The sequence below is a fragment of the Chlorocebus sabaeus genome, chromosome 5, assembly GCF_047675955.1.
Source record: "Chlorocebus sabaeus isolate Y175 chromosome 5, mChlSab1.0.hap1, whole genome shotgun sequence".
Classification (NCBI taxonomy): domain Eukaryota; kingdom Metazoa; phylum Chordata; class Mammalia; order Primates; family Cercopithecidae; genus Chlorocebus; species Chlorocebus sabaeus.
The window spans coordinates 27,386,222-27,410,600 of record NC_132908.1 but is presented as its reverse complement, the minus strand read 5'-3'; the positions used below and the strand labels follow the sequence as shown (position 1 = coordinate 27,410,600).

The 24,379-nt window shown below is 48.4% G+C and overlaps 2 protein-coding genes across 2 annotated transcripts; both read left to right on the top strand.

Moving 5' to 3' along the window:
- Nucleotides 1–2,054: 2,054 nt before the first annotated feature.
- On the top strand, nt 2,055–4,310 carry SEPHS2 (selenophosphate synthetase 2). The gene has a single exon (XM_007990065.3). The coding sequence runs from the start codon at nt 2,214–2,216 to the stop codon at nt 3,567–3,569; it is 1,356 nt and encodes a 451-aa protein (XP_007988256.2). The 5' UTR covers nt 2,055–2,213; the 3' UTR covers nt 3,570–4,310.
- Nucleotides 4,311–18,064: 13,754 nt separating this feature from the next.
- DCTPP1 (dCTP pyrophosphatase 1) lies at nt 18,065–24,343 on the top strand. The gene is made up of 3 exons (XM_007990051.3): nt 18,065–18,228; nt 18,946–19,056; nt 23,504–24,343. Exons 1-3 carry the CDS (start codon nt 18,128–18,130, stop codon nt 23,802–23,804), a joined length of 513 nt encoding a protein of 170 aa, XP_007988242.1. The 5' UTR covers nt 18,065–18,127; the 3' UTR covers nt 23,805–24,343.
- Nucleotides 24,344–24,379: the final 36 nt, after the last annotated feature.

Genomic DNA, 24,379 nt, shown 5'->3' with positions numbered 1-24,379 from the left:
GGGAGGCTGAAGAAGGAGAACTGCTTGAAACCGGGAGGTGGAGGTTGCAGTAAGCCAAGATCGCACCACTGCATTTCAGCCCGGGTAACAGTGTGAGACTGTCATTTAAAAAAAATTACAAATTGTGCTAAGTGCCGAGAGGGAGAAGTCCAAAGAACTAAGAGAATGTATAACCAGTAGCACCTGACCTAGTCACTTTTTAACTCAGGTGAGGTGATTACAGACGTAATACACTGTTTTCCTCTTTCCCTTAGAGATATGAGGATCCTTTCCCTGTACAATAGGCTGAACATTTTGCAAAACACTTCTCAGCTGAGGTTTCCTGTGGCCCCTCCACTAGCAGAGATTGTGACCCTGGTTTAACAGAAGAGGAGACTAAAGTGCAGAGAGGCTAGATCACTTCCTCAAGGTCAGCCAGCTCACTGAGAACAATGCAGACATCACACAAGGTCTTTTGCTTTCACTCTATTTTCCCACTCCATCATATTTTCTTTTTGTTTGTTTTTTAAATTCTGAAATATAGCATACTTACAAAAAGAGTGTGGGAAAATATCCACGTACAATTTAAAGAACAACCATGGGCCGGGCGTGGTGGCTCATGCCTGTAATCCCAGCACTTTGGGAGGCCGGGATGGGTGGATCACAAGGTCAGGAGATCGAGACCATCCTGGCTAACACTGTGAAACCCCAGTCTCTACTAAAAATACAAAAAATTAGCCGGTCGTGGTGGCGGGCGCCTGCAGTCCCAGCTACACGGGAGGCTGAGGCAGGAGAATGGCGTGAACCCGGGAGGCGGAGCTTGCAGTGAGTCGAGATCGCGCCACTGCACTCCAGCCTGGGTGACAGAGTGAGACTCCGTCTCAAAAAAAAAAAAAAAAAAAAAAGAACAACCATGTACTGTGTACCCACCACCAGCCCAAGGAACAGAATTAAACATGGCCCAGAAGCTCCCTATGTAGCCCTCCCTAGAAATGGCCCCTATGCTAAGTTTTCTATTCTCTTGTCTTTTAAAAAGTTTTTATTGACTGGGCGTGGTGGCTCATGCCTGTAATCCCAGCACTTTGGGAGGCCGAGGCCAGCAGATCACCTGAGGTCAGCAGTTTGAGACCAACCTGGTCAACATGGTGAAACGCCGTCTCTACTAAAAATGCAGTAATTAGCCGAGTGTGGTGGTGCATACCTGTAATCCCAGCTATTCAGGAGGCTGAAACAGGAGAATCACTTGAACCCAGGAGGTGGAGTTTTTAATAGATATTGGCAAACTGCCCTTCATGGCTATATATATTTACAGCGATATAGAAATTTTAGAATAGACCAGTCCTGTGTAACCTACTCTGTTCCACAGATGGATGAGTCAACCGATGCTGAAAGTGACTCTACACACAGCTGGTGGGAAGCACCATTAGAATCCATGCAGGTGTCTGGACTTTCAGTCCTAAATCTCTCTCTCTCCCTTTTTTTTTTTTTTTGGTCGGGGGCTGTTTGTTTGTTTGTTATTGTTGTTTGCTTTTTTAGAGTCAGTTTCTCGCTGCGTCGCCCAGACTGGAGTGCAGTGGCTCAGTCACAACTCACTGCAGCCTCGACCTCCTGAGTCCTAGAGTTCTTGAAGTTCATGTTAACATTTCATTATACTGATGCTGCCTGCAGTTTGCTTACTTAATGGTAGTAGTTTAATTTCTAATTTCTCAAGCTTTCTGTTTTTCCCCTTGGGCTATTTTGCTACCCTGGATCGATCATGTGCGCTGTCAAGGGACCCTTGAATCCTGCCGATCATGAGGTTTGTCGAGTGACCAATCTTCCCTCGTCTACAATTTGTTGGACTTGGAAAAGTTACTCGAAAGGAGCAATGTTCCGTCAGCCGCTGCCAAGAAATCATTTACATTACTAGGAGAGCGAAGGAAAACACGTGACGTTCTGCAATCCCTTTGCGATGGGTGTTGCAAGCCTGAGGTTGTTGCGCCTTTTAGAGTCTAGGAAGCCCGCCTCTCGGTGGCGGAGTCGTCATTGGATGTTGCAGCTGTCAATCACCTGGGGTATAAATACGGGAGCCCGGCGGCTCCTCTATCAGGAAGATTGTGCTTGCCGTAGGTCTCTCGGTGTGAGTCGCGCTGGGGAGAATCCCTGCAGGTAATATTTGACTTTTACTTCATATTAACCTGAGTGGAAAATAAAAGGGCCCTCTTCACCCCTCCCTTCCCTGCCGGGCAGGCGCGATGGCGGAAGCCTCGGCGACGGGCGCCTGTGGAGAGGCGATGGCGGCAATGGCAGCAGCGGAAGGCTCCTCGGGCCCGGCGGGCTTGACTGTGGGCCGGGGCTTCTCGAACTACCGGCCCTTCGAGCCCCAGGCGTTGGGCCTCAGCCCGAGCTGGCGGCTGACGGGCTTCTCCGGCATGAAGGGCTGAGGCTGCAAGGTCCCGCAGGAGACGCTGCTCAAACTCCTGGCGGGACTGACGCGGCCGGACGTGCGGCCCCAGCTGGGCCGGGGCCTGGTGGGCGGCCAGGAAGAGGCGTCCCAGGAAGCCGGCATGCCAACAGGAGCGGGCTCCAGCCCCACCTTTCCAGCCCTGGGCATCGGGATGGACTCTTGCGTCATACCCCTGAGGCACGGGGGCCTGTCACTGGTGCAAACCACGGACTTCTTTTACCCCTTGGTGGAAGATCCCTACATGATGGGGCGCATAGCTTGTGCCAACGTGCTGAGTGACCTCTACGCCATGGGGATTACTGAGTGTGACAACATGTTGATGTTACTCAGCGTCAGCCAGAGTATGAGTGAGGAGGAACGCGAAAAGGTAACGCCACTCATGGTCAAAGGCTTTCGGGATGCCGCGGAGGAAGGAGGGACGGCAGTGACTGGTGGGCAAACGGTGGTCAACCCTTGGATTATAATCGGTGGAGTTGCCACTGTGGTATGCCAGCCAAATGAGTTCATAATGCCGGACAGTGCCGTCGTTGGGGACGTGCTGGTGTTAACCAAACCATTAGGAACCCAGGTTGCTGTCAATGCGCACCAATGGCTGGATAATCCTGAAAGATGGAATAAAGTAAAGATGGTAGTCTCCAGAGAAGAGGTGGAGCTGGCCTATCAGGAAGCCATGTTCAATATGGCTACCCTCAACAGAACTGCTGCAGGTTTAATGCACACATTTAATGCCCATGCAGCCACAGATATCACAGGCTTTGGCATTCTGGGACACTCCCAGAACCTTGCAAAACAACAAAGAAATGAAGTGTCTTTTGTTATTCATAATCTGCCGATAATTGCCAAGATGGCTGCCGTCAGCAAGGCCAGTGGACGGTTTGGGCTTCTTCAAGGAACCTCAGCTGAAACCTCTGGGGGATTACTGATTTGTCTGCCAAGAGAACAGGCGGCTCGCTTTTGTTCCGAAATCAAATCCTCCAAGTACGGAGAGGGTCACCAAGCGTGGATCGTTGGCATTGTGGAAAAGGGAAACCGAACGGCCCGGATCATTGACAAGCCGCGAGTTATTGAAGTCCTACCTCGTGGGGCCACAGCTGCTGCTCTTGCTCCTGACAGTTCAAATGCCTCCTCTGAGCCTAGCTCGTGAGATGAAAGAACAGAAGTTGTTTGGACTTTAGAGCCATTGTCCACAATCACGGATGGTTCTCAAGAGTTGATTTTAAGAAATTTCCAAAGAAGGCTGCCTGCATAGTGGTTCTGGCTGCCCTTTCTAGGTGATTGGAATCAGCACATCAAAAGCAGCCTTTAGGTACATTCTGAGGCCAGAGTAACATTTTGAACTTTGGGGGGATGTTTGTTCATCACTTGGGTAGAAGAGGAGCAAAAATACCTCTGTTTTCTCTTTCCAAAGTAAGATGAGGCTATTCCAGGTTGAGGGATTTTTCTTTGCACTGGGTTGATTAATTTCTGCACAGGGAGTGAGATTATTAACACACAAAGTAAATTGCAAAATGAAAAAAATTTAGATCAGAAGCAAATGAGTTTTGGACCAATATTGTTGATAACTAAATTGTCAAGAGAGATCGTATAATGCAACATCAAATTCTTTGTTCAATGTTACTGAAGTACTGGCTCTTTCCTGCTCTGGACAAGAATTGAGCAGCTTGTCTGATGACTGGGAAAGGAGGACCTGCAACCATCTGACTTGGTCTCTGTTAATGACGTCTCTCCCTCTAAACTCCATTAAGGACTGGGAGAGGCAGAGCAAGCCTCAGAGCCCAGGCCTTGGTGGTCATTAAGATGTTAAGTCTTTTGCTGCAAATTCCTGGTGATTTGATCAATAAAGAGTAATTTCTTGCTAAATAAATAAAAGAGACCTTGAAAAACTCTTCTGGCTAATGTTTGGTTGTTTGAAATTCAATACAGTCATAAAACGATACATTGAGTCTGGTATAGCAGAGTGAGTGTTTTCCCTGATCCTGGTGAATTGGGGGATTTAATACCCAGATTTAGGGTTGCACCTTCCCCCTGAGATGACAGAAAAGGACTCAAAGCAGGCATACACCCCAAGGGTTAGAGGATGGGGCAGGAAATAGCAAAAGGAAGGTGTCAACAATTCTTGAAAGATGGAAAGGAGGTGGAAGAGGGGTAACTGACTTAGAGGAATCCTTCACAGTAGGGGAAGACAAGAAGCAAGAAGATTGCTCAGAAGATGGGGTAAGGGCTGGGGATAAAAACATACTGGTTGAGCGTTTATACATGGTAATTAGATCTCTAGCGTTCTCCACACTCTTATTTCACACAGCCAGGTGACTGCCCCTCACCTACGCAGGTAAAGTTGGGAGCATCACACACAGCAGAGGATAGGGAGCCTAACTGAAAAGAGGATAAAAATCTCAAATGAGACTGCCCAGCCCGCTTCCTCAATTAGCTATTAAAAACACTGGCCAGGCCAAGCCCAGTGGCTCACGCCTATAATCCCAGCACTTTGGGAGGCCAAGGTGGACAGATCTGTTGAGCTCAGGAGTTCGAGTTCAGCCTGGCCAATATGGCAAAACTGTCTCTACTAAAACAAACAAAAAAAATACAAAAATACCCAAGCGTGATGGTGTGCCCCTGTAGTCCCAGCTATTCGGGAGGCTGAAGTGGGAGAACTTTGAACCTGCAAGGCAGAGGTTGCAGTGCGCAAACACTGCAGTCCAGCCTGGGCGACGGGAGTGAAACCCTGTCTCAAAAAAATTTAAAAAGCCCAAAATCACTGTACCACAAGGCCTCCTAGGTGAAAGCCTTTATTGAATGATGTTAAACTGTTTTTTTTTTTTCTTTTTTTTTCCAGAGTCACTCTGTTGCCAAGGCTGGAGTGCAGTGGTGTGATCTCAGCTCACTGCAACCTCCACCTCCTGGGTTCAAGTGATTCTCCTGCCTCAGCCTCCCGAGTAGCTGAGATTACAAGTGTGCGCCACCACACCTGGTGAATTTTGTGTTTTTAGGAGAGATGTGGTTTCACCAAATTGGCCAGGCTGGTCTCGAACTCCTAACCTCAATCTACCGACCTCAGCCTCCTGAAGTGCTGGGATTACAGGCGTGAGCCACCACACCCAGCTAATGTTAAGCTTTTTAATGCCTCATTCTTAAATATGAGCAGTCAAGGATCACCAGGCGTGTGAGGAGAGCCTCCAACTTAAACAGAAAAAGGAAACTCAGAGGGACAATACAGGAAATAGGAAAAAAGAATTTAAAAAAATCCACAAAGCAATAATTAAGAGAACCAGCCACTTAGAATATAAAGATAAAGCTAAAACTTGAAAATTTTTAGTAGGGGGCTGTGAGTGGTGGCTCATGCCTGTAATCCCAGCATTTTGGGAGGCCAAAAGGTGGGCGGATCACCAGAGGTTAGGAGTTCGAGACCAGCCTGGCCGACATGGTGAAACCCCACCTTTACTAAAAATATAAAAATTAGCTGGGCTTGGTGGCACGCGCCTGTAATCCCAGCTACTCGGGAGGCTGAGGCAGGAGAATCACTTGAACCCAGGAGGCAGAGGATACAGTGAGCCGAGATCATGCCATTGCACTTCAGCCTGGACAACAAGAGCAAAACTCTGTCTCAAAAAAAAAAAAAAAAAATTTCTAATAGGAGGCATAAAGTTGCAGAAATTTATCAGCAAGTAGCCCCAAAAGGCCAGGCGCAGTAACTCACATCTGTAATAACTCGCACTTTGGGAGGCCAAGGTGGGCTTGAGCCCACGAGTTCAATACCAACCTGGGCAACATAGCAAAAACCTGTCTCTACAAAAAATACAAAAATTAGCAGGGCATGGTTGTGTGCACTTGTAGTCCCAGCTTCTCTGGAGGCTAGGGTGGGAGGATCGCTTGAGCCTGGGAGGTGGAGGCTGCAGTGAGCCGAGACTGCACCACTGCAGTCCAGCCTGGGTGACACAGTGAGACCCTGTCTCAAAAAATAAATAAGCCGGGCGCGGTGACTGACGCTTGTAATCCCAGCACTTTGGGAGGCCGAGGTGGGTGGATCACGAGGTCAGGAGATAGAGACCATCCTGGCTAACACGGTGAAACCCCGTCTCTACTAAAAATACAAAAAAGTAGCTGGGCGTGGTGGCAGGTGCTTGTAGTCCCAGCTACTTGGGAAGCTGAGGCAGGAGAATGGCGTGAACCTGGGAGGCAGAGCTGGCAGTGAGCCAAGACCACGCCACTGCATTCCAGCCTGGGTGACAGAGCAAGACTCTGTCTCAAAAATAAATAAATAAATAAGAAAGTAGACCATGTAGCCATAAAAAAGAATGAGTTCATGTGCTTCGCAGGGATATAGATGAAGCTGGAAGCCATCATTCTTAGCAAACTAACACAGGAACAGAAAACCAAAAAACACAAGTTCTCACTCATAAGTGGGAGTTGAACAAATGAGAACACATAGACACAGGGAGGGGAACATCACACACCGGGACCTACTAGGGGGTTGGGGGCAAGGGGAGGGAGAACATTAGGACAAATAGGTAATGCATGCGGGGCTTAAAACCTAAATGACAGGTTGATAGGTGCAGCAAACCACCATGGCACATGTATACCTATGTAACAGGCCTGTATGTTCTGCACATGTATCCCAGAACTTGAAGTAAAATAAAAACAAAAGAGTAGCCCAAAAAGATGTATAATAAAAGAAAATCTATGAAGATCAAATGAGGCAGGAGGTTCAACATCTAAGTGGAGTTCTAGAATAAGGCAGTAAAGCAGATGGAAGAAAAAATATTATCAAAGTTTTCTAGAACTTAAAAGTTGTAAACCACATACCTCTTGAATTCCTAGCATAGTACATTTTAAAAGACCCATGATAATTTTATTAAATTTCAAAATGCCAGGTATGAAGAAGAGATCCTAATAATAATGATAGCAAATGTTTATATAGCACATACTCTGTGCAGGAAGTAAGTGCTTTATATGTATTAACTCAATCTTCTAACAACCCCAATTTGCATATGAGGAAGCTGAGGTATAGGGAGAATAAGAAATTTGTCCAAGGTTGCATAGTCAGTCTTGTAGGCGGTCTGACTCCAGAACTCATGCTTCTGATCACTATGATCACATCCAAGGTGTGGGAATAATGACACACCTTTGTATGTCATAATGACATCAGACTTCGCAACCTCAAATTGGAAGCTTAAAAACAAGCAGCTAGGTGCAGTGGCTCACACCTGTAATTCCAGCACTTTGGGAAGCCGAGCCAGGAGGATCACTTGAGCCTAGGAGTTTGTGACCAGCCTGGGCAATACAGTGAGATCCTATCTCTACAAAAAAATTATAAAATTAAGTTTAGCCAGGTGTGGTGGCATGTGCCTGAGGTTGAGGCGCGAGGATTGCTTGAGCAACAGAGTGAGACCCTGTCTCAGGAAAAAATATTCAAAAACACAAAAAAACAATAAAGCCATGCCTTCAAAATTCTGAGGGTAAATGATAATCTATGTAGAAGTATACAGCCAGCCACATTTTTCAAATAAGTAGAATAAAGATATCTTGGGGCATGCACGGTATCAAAATGGCTTCATCCCATGTACTTTTTCTCAAGAAACTACCGGAGGATATGGTCCAACAAAACAAGGAAGCAGGCCAGGCGTGGTGGCTCACACCTATAATCCCAGTACTTTGGGAGGCCGAGGCGGGCGGATCATGAGGTCAGGAGATCAAGACCAGCCTGGCCAACATAGTGAAACCCTGTCTCTACTAAAAATACAAAATTTAGCCAGGCGTGGTGGCAGGTGCCTGTAATCCCAGCTACTACTTGGGAGGCTGAGGCAGGAGAACCGCTTGAACCCAGGAGGCAGAGGTTGCAGTGAGCCAAGATTGTGCCACTGTACTACAGCCTGGGTGACAGAGCGAGACCCTGTTTCAAAAAAAAAAAAAAGAAAAGAAAAAGAAAAAAGAAAAAAAAATGAACCCTGTCTCTACTAAAAATACAAAAATTAGCCAGGCGTAGTTGGTGGCGGGTGCCTGCAATCCCAGCTACTTCAGAGGCTGAGGCAGGAGAATCACCTGAACCCGGGAGGCAGAGGTGGCAGTGAGCTGAAATTGCACCACTGTACTCCAGCCTGGGTGACAAAGTGTGATTCTGTCTCAAAAAAACAAAAAACAAAACAAAACAAAAAACAACAAGGAAGCAAACAAACAAAAACATGAGATTCAGGAAATACAACCCAGCACAGGAGAGAGGTGAAGGTAATAGCTTACAGTAGGCTTACAGAGCAACCAACCCATACTGGACAGGGAGTCTGGAAGGCCTTCCAGAAAGGCCTTCCAGAAAAGAAAAATATGAAACTGATATAATATTGATACATTTAATTGTGTGAAAATTCTATTGGCAGGATAATCGAAAATGTGAAAACGATTAGTGGCCAAGCATGGTGGTTCATGCCCGTAATCTCAGCACTTTGGGAGGCTGAGGCAGGAGGACTGCTTGAGGCCAGGAATTCAAAAGCAGCCTGAGCAACAAAATGAGACTCTGTCTCTACCAAAAAAAAAAAAAAAAAAAATTTAGTGATAATCATTTAGAAAATTAGCAAATGACTGCCGGGCGCAGTGGCTCACACCTGTAATCCCAGCACTGTGGGATGCTAAGGCAGGCAGATCACCTGAGGTTGGGAGTTCGAGACCAGCCTTACCAACATGGAGAAACCTTGTCTCTACTAAAAATACAAAATTAGCTGGGAGTGGTGGCAGGCGCCTGTAGTCCCAGCTACTCGGGAGGCTGAGGCAGGAGAATCGCTTGAACCCTGGAGGTGAAGGTTGCAGTGAGCCAAGATCGCGCCATTGCACTCCAGCCTGGCAACAAGAATGAGACTCCGTCTCAAAAAAAAGAAAAAAGAAAGAAAGAAAGCCGGGCGTGCTGGCTGACGCCTGTAATTCCAACACTTTGGGAGGCTGAGGTGGGTGGATCACCTGGGATCAGAAGTTCAAGACCAGCCTGGTCAACATGGTGAAACCCCATCTCTACTAAATATACAAAAATTAGCCGGGCGTGGTTGTGGGTGCCTGTAATCCCAGCTACTCAGGAGGCTGAGGCAGGAGAATCACTTGAACCCGGGAGGAAGAGATTGCAGTGAGCCAAGATCACACCACTGTGCTCCAGCCTGGCAACAAGAGCAAAACTTCATTCCAAAAAAAAAAAAAGAAAATTAGCAAATGATAACAAAAAATGAATCAACCCTGTGAAAAATAACGCTGTAAAACAAACCAACTTACCAACTCGAGCCCAAAACAACTTTATAGAACAAATGAAATGTAGTCATACTATAGCATTGAACATTGAATTTTTTTTTTTTGAGATGGAGTCTCACTGTGTTGCCCAGGCTGGAGTGCAGTGGTATGATAGCAGGTCACTGCAACCTCTGCCTCCTGGCTTCAAGCGATTCTCCCGCCTCAGCCTCCCGAGTAGCTGGGATTATAGGCAGACGCCACCATGCCTGGCTAGTTTTTGTATTTTCAGTAGACAGGGTTTCACCATGTTGGCTAGGCTGGTCTCGAACTCCTAACCTCAAGTGATCCACCTGCCTTGGCCTCCCAAAGTAATCCTGGGATTACAGGTGTAAGTCACTGTGCCCAGCCAACATTGAATATTTACATAGCCAGTTATGCAAATATATTAACATCAACATCAAAAAATAGGTAAATCAATTCAATCCATTTTTCTCCTGCTCAAAGTGCTTAAACAGCTTTTCCAGCAATTTCCCACCCCTGCTACAGATCTCCAACTTCATCTCATGGCACTCTCTCTACCTCTCTCACTACCTGCTGGCCCATCAGCCTTCCCTGGGACTTCAAACAAATCAAGATCCTTTGTGCTTGCAGTTCCCTCTGTCTGGAACCTCACCTCACACTCACCTGGCTGGCTCGTTCTCAGTTCTGTCTCAGTTCAAATAAAACCTCTTCATAAAGGCCCTCTCCCACCTCCCAGCCAACAACCAGCCACTCTCCAATGCATCACCTGGTTTATTTGCTTCGTAGCTCTTATCCTAGCCTACAATTCCCTTGAGAATGTGTTAGTTAGCTTTAGAATTGTCCCCTTCTGGGCCGGGCATGGTGGCTCACGCCTGTAATCCCAGCACTTTGGGAGGCCAAGGTGGGCAGATTACGAGGTCAAGAGATTGAGACCATCCTGGCTAACACTGTGAAACTCCGTCTCTACTAAAAATACAAAAAATTAGCTGGCTGTGGTGGCATGCACCTGTAGTTTCAGCTACTCAGGAAGCTGAGGCAGGAGAATCGCTTGAACCCGGGAGGCAGAGGTTGCAGTGAGCCGAGATCACACCACTGCACTCCAGCCTGGTTGACAAAGACTCCATCTCTAAATAAATAAATAAATAAAAATACAAAAATTAGCCAGGCGTGGTGGCAGGCGCCTGTAATCCCAGCTACTTGGGAAGCTGAGACAGGAGAATTGCTTGAACTGGGAGGCGGAGGTTGCAGTGAGCCAAGATCGTGCCATTGCACTCCAGTCTGGGCAACAGAGTGAGACTTCGTCTCAAAAAAAAAAAAAAAAAAAAAAAAATTGTTCCCTTCTGCTAGTATGTAAGCACCAAGATCGTAGGGATGTTCAGTATCTCCAGCAGCTAGAACAGTGCCTGGTCCATAGGTACTGTCTTTTCACTCTTTTGGGGCTCTTGGCATCTCCTGCAATTGAAACTGGTACCACTTTTTTAATTTGGGACTGTAACCCAGACTAAAATGCAGTGGCACAATCATAGCTCATTGTGGCCTTGACATCCTAGGCTCAAGTGATCCTCCCACCTCAGCCTCCCCTGAACAGCTGGGACCAGAGGCACACACCACCACACCCAGCTAAGTTTAAAAGTGTTTTTGTAGAGATGGGGTCTTGCTACGTTGCCTAGGCTGGTCCCTGGCTTCAGGCCGGGCACGGTGGTCTGTAATCCCAGCACTTTGGGAGGCTGAGGCAGGCGGATCATTGGAGGTGAGGAGTTTAAGACCAACCTGACCAACATGGTGAAACCCTGTCTCTACTAAAAATACAAAAAAAAATTAGCCAGGCGTGGTGGCACAGGCCTGTAATCCCAGCTATTTTGGAAGCTGAGGAAGGAGAATGGCTTGAACCCGGGAGGCTGAGGTTGCATTGAGACAAGATCACAGCACTACACAACATCCTAGGTGACAGAGCAAGACTCTGTCAAAAAAAAAAAAAAAAAAAAAAGGAAAGAAAGAAAGAAAACAAGAAGGAAAGCAAGAAAGAAAGCAAGAAAGCAAGAAAGAAAGGAAGGAAAGGAAGGAAGGAAGGAAGGAAGGAAGGAAGGAAGGAAGGAAGGAAGGAAGGAAGGAAGGAAGGAAGGAAAAAGAAAAGAGAAAGAAAAGGAAGAAAGAAAAGAAAGAAAAAAAGAAGAAAACTCCTGGTTTTTCAAGTGATCCTCCTGCCTTGGCCTCCCAAAGTCCTGGGATTACAGGCATGAGCCACTGCGCCTGACCCTATTTCCTTTCAGGAGGAAGTGTAGGAAGGCTTTTCAGAGGAGGTGGCCTTGAAACGGGGCTCTGCAAGATGGGTGGCATTTGGATTTGGATGTGCACAGAACGGGGCAGGCATTCCAGATGGAGGGAACTGAGGAAGCAAAGGTTGGGAGGGAAGAGCCCAGAACATCTGTCTGGACTTCAGCAAGTGTGTATGGGCACAGGATGGAAAAGCAGGTTGAAAGAAGCCTTCAAAGGGTGTTGGGGACTCTCTGGCCTAAATGAGCTAGGCTGGAGATTCCTAAAAGCCTCTGTCATGACTCCCCCTGAAAAATTTAAGAACAAATATTCTGAATTATAGCAGCACCTTTTCTCCCAGTAGCAGAAGGATGTGCTGCAGGCATGGCCGGCTCGCCTGGCCCAATCCATCCATCCTGTCATTAAACCTTTATTGGCTTGCACTGGAAAAACACCTTTGATTTGAAAAGACTCAGGCATTCCATCTCTTGGGAAGATAGGCTCATAAAGGGCAAGTCACTGTGGCACAGTGGCTGATGCCTGTAACCCCAGCACTTTGGGAGTCTGAGGCAGCAGGATCACTTGAGTCCACGAGTTCGAGGCTGCAGTGAGCTGTGATTACATCACTGTACTCCAGCCTGGCCAATATGGTGAGACCCCATCTCTAATAAAAATACAAAAATTAGCCAAGCATGGTGGCGTGTGCCTGTAGTCCCAGCTACTCAGGAGGCTGAGGCAGGAGAATCACTTGAACAGAGGTTGCAGTGAGCTGAGATCATGCCACTGCACTCCGGCCTGGGTGACACAGCAAGACTCCATCTCAAAAAATAATAATAAAAAAATATAAATAAGTAAGTAAACATTAATAATATAGAAAACATCTCACCATGTTGCCCAGGCTAGTGTCAAACTCCTGCGCTCAAGCAATCCTCCCGCCTCAGCTTCCCAAAGCCCTAGGATTACAGAAGTGAGCCACCATACCTGGCTCCAAATCTTGGTCTTTTCTGCCTAGATTCTTGTGTTAGTTATTCATCTCCAGTTCCTTGACTTTCAGTATTGTCTAAATGATTGAGACTGCCACATCTGAATGTGTAGCCCTGATTGCTCCTCTAAACCTTAGATTCAAAACTTCACTGCCAACTCACCATGCCTCTTCAACTTGCCTTGCCCTAAACCACACGCCTGAGGCCATACGTGTTCAGTCCTGCCCCTCATCTTTTCCATCCCCAAATCAGTCACCATCCACCCACAGGGTTGCCAAACCCTCAAAATCTGTAAGCCATTCTATCCTTTCTCCCATCCCCCATTCAAAACCAACAAAAACCTCCAGATCTACCTTCAAAATACGTCCCCAAGACATCCACTTCTCTCCATCTTCACCCCCCATTACCTGGCTCAAGTCACCATCATCTCTTGCCTGGACAACAGCAGTAACTCATTCCCCTGCTTCTACTCTTGCCTTCTCCAATTCTTTTTTTTTTTTTTTTTTTTTTTTTTTTTTGTGGAGACAGAGTCTCGCTCTGTCACCCAGGCTGGAGTGCAGTGGTGCAATCATAGCTCCCTGCAGCCTCGAACTCCTGGGTTCAAATGATCTGCCCAAAATATGATCACTCTCCTGCTTAAAACCCTCTGAGGCTGGGTGTGGTAGCTCACACTTGTAATCCCAGCACTTTGGGAGGCCAAGGCGGGCAGATCACCTGAGGTCATGAGTTTGAGGCCAGCCTAACCAACATGGTGAAACCCTGTCTCTACTAAAAATACAAAAATTAGTTGGGCGCGGTGGTGCATGCCTGTAGTCCCAGCTACTAGGGAGGCTGAAGCAGGATAATTTCTTGAACCCGGGAAGCAGAGGTTGCAGTGAGCTGAGATCACACCACTGCATTTCAGCCTGAGCGACAGAGGGAGACTACGACTACAAAAAAAAAAAAGGCCGGGCGCGGTGGCTCACGCCTGTAATCCCAGCACTTTGGGAGGCCGAGGCGGGCGGATCACAAGGTTAGGAGATCGAGACCATGGTGAAACCCCGTCTCTACTAAAAAAAAATAGAAAAAATTAGCCAGGCGCAGTGGCGGGCGCCTGTAGTCCCAGCTCCTCGGGAGGCTGAGGCAGGAGAATGGCGTGAACCCGGGAGGCGGAGCTTGCAGTGAGCCGAGATTGCGCCACTGCACTCCAGCCTGGGCGACAGAGCGAGACTCCGTCTCAAAAAAAAAAAAAAAAAAAAAATCTAAAATGAAACTGACGGTGAATTGGTCTGATCTGACCTCTTTTTACTTCTCCTACACCGTACACATGCAACCACTCTCTCTTTTGCTCACTACCTTCCTGCCACACTGCAATATGCCAGGCCTTTCCTGCATTAGGCATTGGTTGTTCCCTCTGCCTAGAACTCTATTCCCCTTGATTTGTCCTCAGCTTAAATGTCACTTTCTAAAAGGCAAGTAACAGAAAACCGAACTAAAAGTAGTTTGGCCATTAAAGGGGTTTATTTTCTTATATAGCCAGAGTCCTAAATTAGGGTATTTCTGGAACTTGTACAATAAGTGGCTCAGCAATGTTAGGAAGGATCAAGTTCCTTTCTATCTGGCTGACTTGCCAATTTCAGCCTGCGGACTAGGTTTCCTCTCAATCCTCTCTTCACATACCAACATCTAGAGGTAGAAACATCCTGTGTCTTTTGGGGTTTTGTTTGTTTGATTTTTTTTTTTTTTTTTTTTTTTTGAGACAAGGTCTCCATCATCCAGGTTGGAGTGCAGCAGGTTGATCATAGCTCACTATAACAAACACTCCTGGGCTCAAGTGATCCTCCCACCTTAGCCTATGAGTAGCTGGGAATACAGGTGCATGCCACCATGCCTGGCTAATTTTTTTTAAATTTTGTGTAGAGTGTTGCCATGTTGCCAGGGCTGGCCTCAATAGACCCTCCTGCCTCGGCCTCTGAAACTGCTGGGTTTACAGGCATGAACAACCATGCCCAGCCTCTGTAATTTCTTTAAAGGACTAAGAAGAACATCTCCCAGAAATTTCCAATAGACTTCCTCCAACTTGGCCAGGCAGTGGCTCATACCTGCAATCCCAGCACTTTGGGAGGCCGAGGCGGGCAGATCACGAGGTCAGGAAATCGAGACCTGACCAACATGGTGAAACCCCGTGTCTACTAAAATACAAAAAATTAACCGGGCGTGGTGACGCGTGCCTGTAGTCCCAGATACTCAGGAGGCTGAGGCAGGGGAATCGCTTGAATCCAGGAGGTGGAGGTTGCAGTGAGCCGAGATTGCGCCACTGCACTCCAGCCTGGTGACAGAGTGAGATTCTGGCTCAAAAAAAAAAAAAAAAGAAAAAAGACTTCCTCCAACTTACTATTCATAACATTGCTCATTCATAAACCAATCAATGGCCAGGGCAATGGGAATACTATGACCAGTCAAGTAGAACAATCAAGTGGAGGAGCGTGGACTCCCGAACAAAATCAAGATTCTATAAGTGGCCAGACGCAGTGGCTCACGCCTGTAATCCCAACACTTTGGGAGGTAGAAGGGGGAGCATCACTTGAGGTCAGGAGTTCAAGACCAGTCTGGCCAACATGGTGAAACCCCATCTCTACTAAAAATACAAAAATCAGCTGCGTGTGGTGGTGTGCATCTGTAATCCCAGCTATTTGGAAGGCTGAGGCAGGAGAATCACGTGAACCCAGGAGACGGAGGTTGCAGTGAGCAGAGATCACACCACAGCACTCCAGCCTGGGTGACAGAGTGAGACTCCTAAAAAAAAAAAAAAAAAATTCTGCAAGAATAGAAGAGGAGCCAGGCATAGTGATGCTGACCTGTAGTCTTTACACAAGTGAGCTGTGATTATGCCACTGCACTCTAGTCTGGACAACAGAGCCAGACCCTGTCTCTTCCTCAAAAAAAAAAAAGACTGGAGAAGAGGAAAAAAAGCAATTAAGTAGGTAACCTACAGTGCTTACTATATATCTTCCTGGACTATGCAATCTAAACATGCCCCCAGTCACTTTTCATAGTATGTATGTAAATATTTATTGAGACAAGGTCTCACTCTGTTGCCCAGGCTGCAGTGCAGTGACGTAATCATGTCTTACTGCAGGCTTGACCTTCCTAGGCTCAGGTGATCCTCCCACCTCAGCCTCCCAAGTAGCTGGGACCACAGGTGTGCACCACCATGCCCAGATTTTTTTTTTTTTTTTTGAGACAGGGTCTTGCTTTGTCACCCAGGCTAGAGAACAGTGGCACAATCTCAGCTCACTGCAACATCCATCTCTCAGGTTCAAGCGATTCTCATTCCTCAGCCTCCCGAGTAGCTGGGACTACAGGCGTGCACCACCACACTCAGCTAAGTTTGTATTTTTAATAGAGACAGGGTTTCACCATATTGCCCAGGCTGGTCTTGACAAACTCCTGACCTCAAGTGATCCACCCACCTTGCCCTCCCAAAGTGCTAGGATTACAAACGTGAGCCACTATGCCCAGCCTTTCATAGTATTTAAAATACAGTCACATTTTTGTTTTCATAATATTTATCGCCATTTCAGGCAATACATCATAGCGTCTAACAACAGACTGTGAAGCCAAACTGCCTGGATTTGACGCTGGCTCTACCACTTTACTAGCTGTCAAGTTATTTAACCTCTCAGTTTCCTTATCTTTAAAATGGGGATGACAACAATATTACCTACCATATCGGGTTGTTGTGAGGATTAAATCAGTTGCTATGAGGATAAATATGTAAAATGCTTAAAACAGCTACCCCAGTTCCAGTTCATTCCTGAGGTCTCACTGTATTCTAAAGACACTCTTGTATCCTTACAATAAATTCCTTTTGGCCGGTGGGGGTGGCTCATGCCTGTAATTCCAGCTCTTTGGGAGGTCGAAGCAGGAGGATTGCTAGAGCCCAATCCAGCAGTCCTGGTTCAAGACCGGCCTAGGCAACATGGTGAAACCCTTTCTCTACAAAAACTTAAAAAAATAAAAATAATAGATTTTTTTTTTTCTCGCTAAAACCAGTTTAAACTTGTTTCTGTTGCATGTATCCAATTTTGACTGCTGGATAATATCATTTGTATAAATATACCTCCATGTACCCATTCTTCCGTTGATAATCATTTTATTTTCAATTGTTTTCACTCTTAGAAACAAAACTGTAATGAACTTCTTGCATGTGTCTCTCTGCACATATTCAATAGTTTCTCTAGGGCATATACCTAGAATTGCAATTGTCACAGCCTTGGGATTTTAATTTCCAAAATCTGACTCTGCCTTTTCCTGCACTTTCTTACGCTTTCACTTCCACCAAGCTGGAAGCCTCTTTAAACATGTGGAAATCAGAGATAGTAGCCCTAATAAGGGTACAATAATAAATCATTCTTTACAAGACTACACCTGTTCTAGGGTTTCATAAAGATCTCTGCTTCTCCCATGGCCAGTAATTCAGTGGTTCTGATTTGAAAGCAGCAACTCTGTGACTCGCCACCTCGCATATTCCCAGGTGTGAGTGAGCCTGGAGTTCTAGTGTGTGGGGTGGAGGAGGTGCTTGGGACCCATGAGGCTGGAGAGGCCGGCACAGGCCAGACCATAACAGGCCATGTGTTTCAGGGCAATGTACTCTGCGCTGGGGCCTATTACTTTCCTTAGGACAGGGATGGGGCGCCCTCCATCGTTTCAACCACAGGACACAGCGATGGCGGGGAGCTGAAGTCCTACTGTGGCCTGATCTTACTCCACTCTTCCCCTTCAATCTCATCCAAATAGTGGGGGGTTGGCCTCGAAGGTTCTCAATGTCCTTAAGCCCTGAGAGATTTAATATCTATGCATAGGGCCTTTCATTTATAGGGTTTTCCACCTGGCAGGCCCTCTTCCGCCGCCATTTCGCTTTGGCGCCCTCTGGATCCCAAAAAGAAGTGACGCGCCTGCGCTTCCCCCGTCCTCTGCCCTTCGTCTCTTCCCCGAGTCGAATTGGTACCTATACCTTTAAGACGCAGGGCCTAGCGGAAGAATTCCAGGGCCTAAGACTAGAGCGCGCGCTTGAAGCTCCCTCAGATTGGTCCAGTGAGGGAAGGGGCGGGCTGTAGCAAACTCCACAAAAGTCACTGGTCTCTTTACTCAGGCTCCGCCCCGTGAGGCAAAAGAGAACGCCCGTAATTGGTCAGAGCTCTGGAGGCGGGGCTTCCAGCGTGGCGCGTGGGTTTCCGTGCAGTGGCGGCTGCAGCGGGTGGGCGGCATGTCTGTGGCCGGTGGGGAGATTCGTGGAGACACGGTGGGAGAGGACACTGCTGCTCCCGGCCGGTTCAGCTTCAGCCCGGAGCCCACGCTCGAGGACATGTAAGCAGGCCTGGCCCAGCTCGGGGTGGGGAAGTCGCCCCTTTCTCCCGCGTTTTGGGGAGGGTTCCTGCATGTGGTCGAGATGCGGGCTGGCAGCGGGGCTCGGGTCCTGGCTCTGCGGGCTGTCCCTGGGCGAGCCTTCTTACCTCATCTGCAAAATGGGCGCAGCGGTGCACACCTGAGGCAAGGGAAATTGGGTGGTGGCCCCGAGTGATCACTAGGAACGCCCTTCAGCCTAGCCCTGGGAAGATACCGGTAGCCGATACCGCCTCTGCTCTTCAGGCGCCGGGCGTACGAGAGGGGCAAATGGTGTGCTGAGAGGTGGGAGAGGTTATTTCTTGCTGGAGGAGGTCAAGAAAGGCTTCTTAGAGGAAGGGCCTGTGGAACTGCCTTCTGTAAGAGAAATTGGATTTTGATGTGCGGTGATTCCAGGTGGAGGAAAGAAACTGCAGAAGTAGCAGCAGGAGATGGAATAATGAAGAGGGTTTTGTTACATTTGGCAAGATGTTAAGGGCAGCTCAGGGGCACGCCCATTTTATAGATGAGGGAACCAAGTTCCGGAAAGAGGAAATGACCTGCACAATACCATCCAATGAATTAGTTGCAGAATCTCCTGGTCCCAGGCCCCCATTACATACTACTGGGGTAGCTGCCTCTGGGCCCTGCATCACTCGCTAACCCTGAGACTTGGGCTTACACGCCTTTGTCCTGTTTCAGTCGCCGCCTCCATGCCGAATTTGCTGCAGAACGAGACTGGGAACAGTTCCATCAGCCTCGGAACCTCCTCCTGGCCTTGGTCGGGGAAGTGGGGGAGCTCGCAGAACTCTTGTAAGTAGATGGAAAGCTTCTTGGTAGAGTCTGAGTTGTGGGGGAGGGGAGGGGAGCATTTATTTGGTCTTCAAACATTCATGGGTTCAATTTCCTCTCCTCATTGCAAGGCTCTTTGCTGTTGTCCGGGGTGCAGAAAGGACTCACGGGTCCCTGCCTTCTAGGGGCACCCAGCCTCCTGGAAGACAGAGGTGTGAGGTGTGAAAGCAGCAGGGTAGGTCCCATCTAGGAAGAAGTAGTGGCAACAACCCTTTTCCTTTTTTTTTTGTTTGAGACGGAGTCTCACTCTGTCGCCCAGGCTGGAGTGCAGTGGTTTGATCTCGGCTCACTGCAACATCGATCTCCCGGGTTTAAACAATTCTGCCTCAGCCTCTTGAGTAGCTGGGACTACAGACGCCTGGCTAATTTTTGTATTTTTAGTGGTTCCACCATATTGGTCAGGCTAGTCTTGAACTCCTGACCTCAGGTGATCCACCTGCCTTGATCTCCCAAAGTGCTGGGATTACAAGGGTGAGCCACCATGCCCCGCCCAACAACCCTTTTCCTCTGCCTCTGGGGCTGAAATGCCTGTGGCATTCCAGACATGGGAACTACATTTGCAGGGGCAGTGAGGCAAGATAGGGCAAGTTCAATTCAGGGAGAATCTGACGCTCCTTCAGTGTAATCTTCTCGGGAAAAATCAGGGATTTGGGATCTGTTTTTTCTGATGTGTCCCAAGTGCCCAGTGCATATTAGGCACTCAACAGGCATGTGTTGGATGAGTGATAGGGCTGTGGAGGAGAGGGGTGGGAGATGAACCCACGAAGATAGGATTAGGGCTAGAGCGTGATGGAGAGTTTGGACAGAAGACCTGACCAGAGATGAGTGTTGGAAAGATCACTGTGTCTACAGGGTGGATTGGATGGATCACTGAGAGAATGGGGCAGGGGACACCAGAGAGTTGGCTGGTGTAGACCAGGCAAGACGCGATGAGCCCTAGACCAGGACAGTCATTTTTTTAAGAGAAAGGGTCTCACTTTGTTGCCGAGGCTGGAGTGTAGTGATGTGATCATAGCTCACTGCAGCCCAAGGAGCTCAAACGATCCTCCCACCTCAGCCTCCCGAGTAGCTGAATCTACAGGCGTGCGCCACTACCCAGCCTGGCTAATTTTTATTTTTTATAGAGGTGGGCTATCTCGCTGTTGTTGCCCAGGCTGGTCTCAAACTCCTAGTCTCAAGTGATTCACTTGCCTCACCCTCCCACAGCACTGGGGTTACAGGTTGAACCACTGCACATGACCTCATGACAGATTTATGAACATCACCTATATGCTAGGTCTTCTAGAATTGAGATATGACCTAGAACAAGGCAGAAGGTTTCCGCCTTCACAGTGGAAGGAGATTGACAGTACATCAGTAATCTCGTATTAGAAGATGTGGAATTACGACAAGTTCTATGAGGAAAAGAACACAACGTGATAACCCAGTCTGGCCAACATGGTGAAACCCAGCCTGGCCAATACCCAGTAGAGACACCCAGCTATTCTCTACTAAAAATACAAAACTTAGCCAGGCATGGTGGCAGGCATCTGTAATCCCAGCTACTCAAGAGGCTGAGGTATTGGCCGGGCGCGGTGGCTCAAGCCTGTAATCCCAGCACTTTGGGAGGCCGAGACGGGCGGATCACGAGGTCAGGAGATCGAGACCATCCTGGCTAACACAGTGAAACCCCGTCTCCACTAAAAAATACAAAAGACTAGCCAGGCGAGATGGCGGGCGCCTGTAGTCCCAGCTACTCGGGAGGCTGAGGCAGGAGAATGGCATGAACCCGGGAGGCGGAGCTTGCAGTGAGCTGAGATCTGGCCACTGCACTCCAGCCTGGGCAAGAGAGCCAGACTCTGCCTCAAAAAAAAAAAAGAGGCTGAGGTACAAGAATCACTTAAACCCGGGAGGCAGAGACTGCAGTTAGCCAAGATCGCACCACTGCACTCCAGCCTGGGCGACAGAGCAAGACTCTGTCTTAAAAAAACAAAAAAGGGCCAGGTGCGGTGACTCACGCCTGTAATCCCAGCATTTTGGGAGGCCAAGGCGGGCAGATCACTTGAGGTCAGGAGTTTAAGACCAGCCTGGCCAACATGGTGAAACCCTGTCTTTACTAAAAAATACAGCCATTAGCTGGGCATGGTGGCATGCCCCTGTAGTCCCAACTCCTCTGGAGGCTGAGGCAGGAGAATCGTTTGAACCCTGGAGGCAGAGGTTGCAGTAAGCCAAGATTGTGCCAGTGCATTCCAGCCAGGGCGACAGAGCAAAACTCCATCTCAAAAAACAAAACAAAACAAAAAAGACCAGCCTGGCCAACATGCCAAAACCCTGTCTCTACTAAAAATGCAAAAATTAGCCAGGTGTGGTTGCAGGTGCCTATAATCCCAGCTAGTTGGGAGGCTGAGGCAGGAGAATCACTTGAACTCGGGAGGCAGAGATGGCAGTGAGCTGAGATCACGCCATTGCACTCCAGCTTGGGCGACAACGAGACTCTGTCTCAAAAAAAAAAAAAAAAAAAACCATCCGGGCACTGTGGCTCATGCCTGTAATCCCAGCATTTCAGGAGGTCGAGGCAGGTGGATCATGAGGTCAGGAGATCAAGACCATCCTGGCTAACACGGTGAAACCCCATCTCTACTAAAAATACAAAAAAATTAGCCAGGCGTGGTGGCGGGCCCCTGTAGTCCCAGCTACTCAGAAGGCTGAGGCAGGAGACTGGCGTGAACCCGGGAGGCGGAACTTGCACAGTGAGCCGAGATCGCACCACTGCACTCCAGCCTGGGTGACAGAGCGAGACTGTCTTAAAAAAAAAAAAAAAAACCAGGAGGTGACATCTAGGCTGAGCCCTAAATAACAGGAAGGAGCTAGCCTGGGGAATGCTGGGGGATGGAGAAGCGTTCAAGGCAGAGGGAGTAGTGAGTGCAAAGGCCCTGTGACAGCTTGGCCTGTGTGCAAGGCAGAACAAGCCAGAGTGGCCTTAGGTGGGGAGTGAGAGTGGTGGGCAGGGGCATTGGAAAAGGCAGGCATCAGCCCATGCAGGACAGGAGGGCTTTGTCGGGAGTTTAGATTATATTCTAAGCACAGTTTGGATTTTAGCAGAGAAGGGGAAAAACGTAATTTGTGGGGTTTTTTGTTTGTTTGTTTACAGACTGAGTTCTGCTCTTGTTGCCCAGTCTGGAGTGTGATGGCGTGAGGGCATGATATCAGGTCACTGCAATCTCCGCCTCCCAGGTTCAGCGATTCTGCTGCCTCAGGCTCCCCAGTAGCTGAGATTATAGGCATGTGCCACCACGCCTGGCTACTTTGTATTTTCAGAAGAGATGGGGTTTCACCATGTTGGCCAGGCGATTCTCGAATTCCTGACCTCATGTGATCTACCCATCTCAGCCTCCCAAAGTGCTGGGATTACAGGCATAAGCCACACCACCCAGCAGATTTTTGTTTTGTTTTGTTTTTGTTTTTGTTTTTTTGAGATGCAGTCTTGCTCTGTCGCCCAGGCTGGAATGCAGTGGTGCAATCTCAGCTCACTGAAACCTCTGCTTCCCGGTTCAAGAATTTATCTGCCTCAGCCTCCCGAGTACCTGGGATTATAGGTGCCCACCACCACGCCCAACTAATTTTTTTGTTTATTTAATAGAGACGGGGTTTCACTGTCTTCGCCAGGCTGGTCTTGAACTCCTGACCTCGTAATCCACCCGCTTCAGCTTCCCAAAATGCTGGGATTACAGGCGTCAGCCACTGCGCCCGGCCTGATTTGTGATTTTAAAAGATGGTCTGTGCTGGGTGCGGTGGCTCATGTCTGTAGTCCCAGCACTTTGAGAGGCCGAGGAGGGCAGATCACCTGAGGTCAGGAGTTCGAGACCAGCCTGGCCAATATGGCAAAACCCTGTCTCTCCTAGAAAAACAAAATTAGCTGGGCATGGCAGCACATGCCTGTAATCCCAGCCACTCGGAAGGCTGAGGCAGGAGAATCGCTTGAACCCAGGAGGTGGAGGTTGCAGTGAGATCGTGCCATTGCACTCCACTCCAGCCTGGGTGACAGAGTGAGACTCTGTCTCAAAAAAAAGAAAAGATGGTCTGGGCAGGAGTAAAAGATGAGTTAGCAGGGAGATGAGTGGGGAGGCTTCTGCAGTGGTCCAGGTCCAAGGTTTGGTCTGGGGTGGTGATGGCTAGGGCTGGGGAGAATTAGAATTGGGCCTCAAAGCTTTGTCTCAACAAATGAAATGTTCTTTTGGCCACTTGTTGGCCCAGGGAGAGACACAGACATCTTGGTATCATCTGTTGGGCTCTCTTCCCCACCTGACTCTTCCCAGGGCCCAGATGGGTTGGGTCATTGTTGGAGGTGGGTGTTATTACTGCAAAGACTGGCAGAGCCCATTGTCCCAGGTTACATCTGAGTGTGTGTCTGTCTGTGTTCTGCCCCTAGTCAGTGGAAAACCGATGGGGAACCTGGCCCCCAAGGCTGGTCCCCCAGGGAACGGTTAGCCCTTCAAGAGGAGCTTAGTGACGTCCTCATCTACCTAGTGGCATTAGCAGCCCGCTGCCGTGTGGATCTGCCGCTAGCAGTGCTCTCCAAAATGGACATCAACCGGCGACGCTACCCAGCCCATCTGGCCCGCAGCTCTTCCCGCAAGTATACAGAATTGCCCCATGGTGCCATCTCTGAAGACCAGGCTGTGGGGCCTGCGGACCTTCCCTGTGACTCCACGGGCCAGACCTCAACCTAGAAAGGTGGCCACAGGACTTGCAACTCAGGGTGGTGTCTGAAGAGCAGAGGGTGGCCTGGCCCTGGAGCCATTTTCCAGTCTTTTCCAAATAGATCATGGGCCTGAGGTCTCCACTTCTTGAGGTCTGAGGCCCAGCAACCTCTAGAAGGTAGCCTCCTGGTGTTTGCTCTCCCAGTAAAATGGTTTTGGGCAATAACTTCTAGATTCTTCCTGGATGGCCAGGGAGGCTCTCTGTCTCTGCAGGTGATGGCGAGGGGACCAGGGGTGCCTCTGAGCCCCATTCTCGTGTTTCCCTGTTTTTACCTTTTGCCTGCAGGGCAGAGAGATCTGGTTTTTAGCAAATTCCCAGTAGGATGTCATGTAAGCTCCTTCCCCCTCCTTTTAGAGATTGGAGGCTATAAGAGTCCAGATGCTGGAGCTAGGCTGTCTGGGTTCAGATGCCATCTTTGACACTTGCAAGCTGGATGACATTACTCAAATTAATCTTTGTGCACTTCAGCTTCCTTGTCTATAAAATAAAAATAATAGTACCTGCCCAATAGGGTTGTGAGGTTTCAATGAGTTACGTGAGTGCT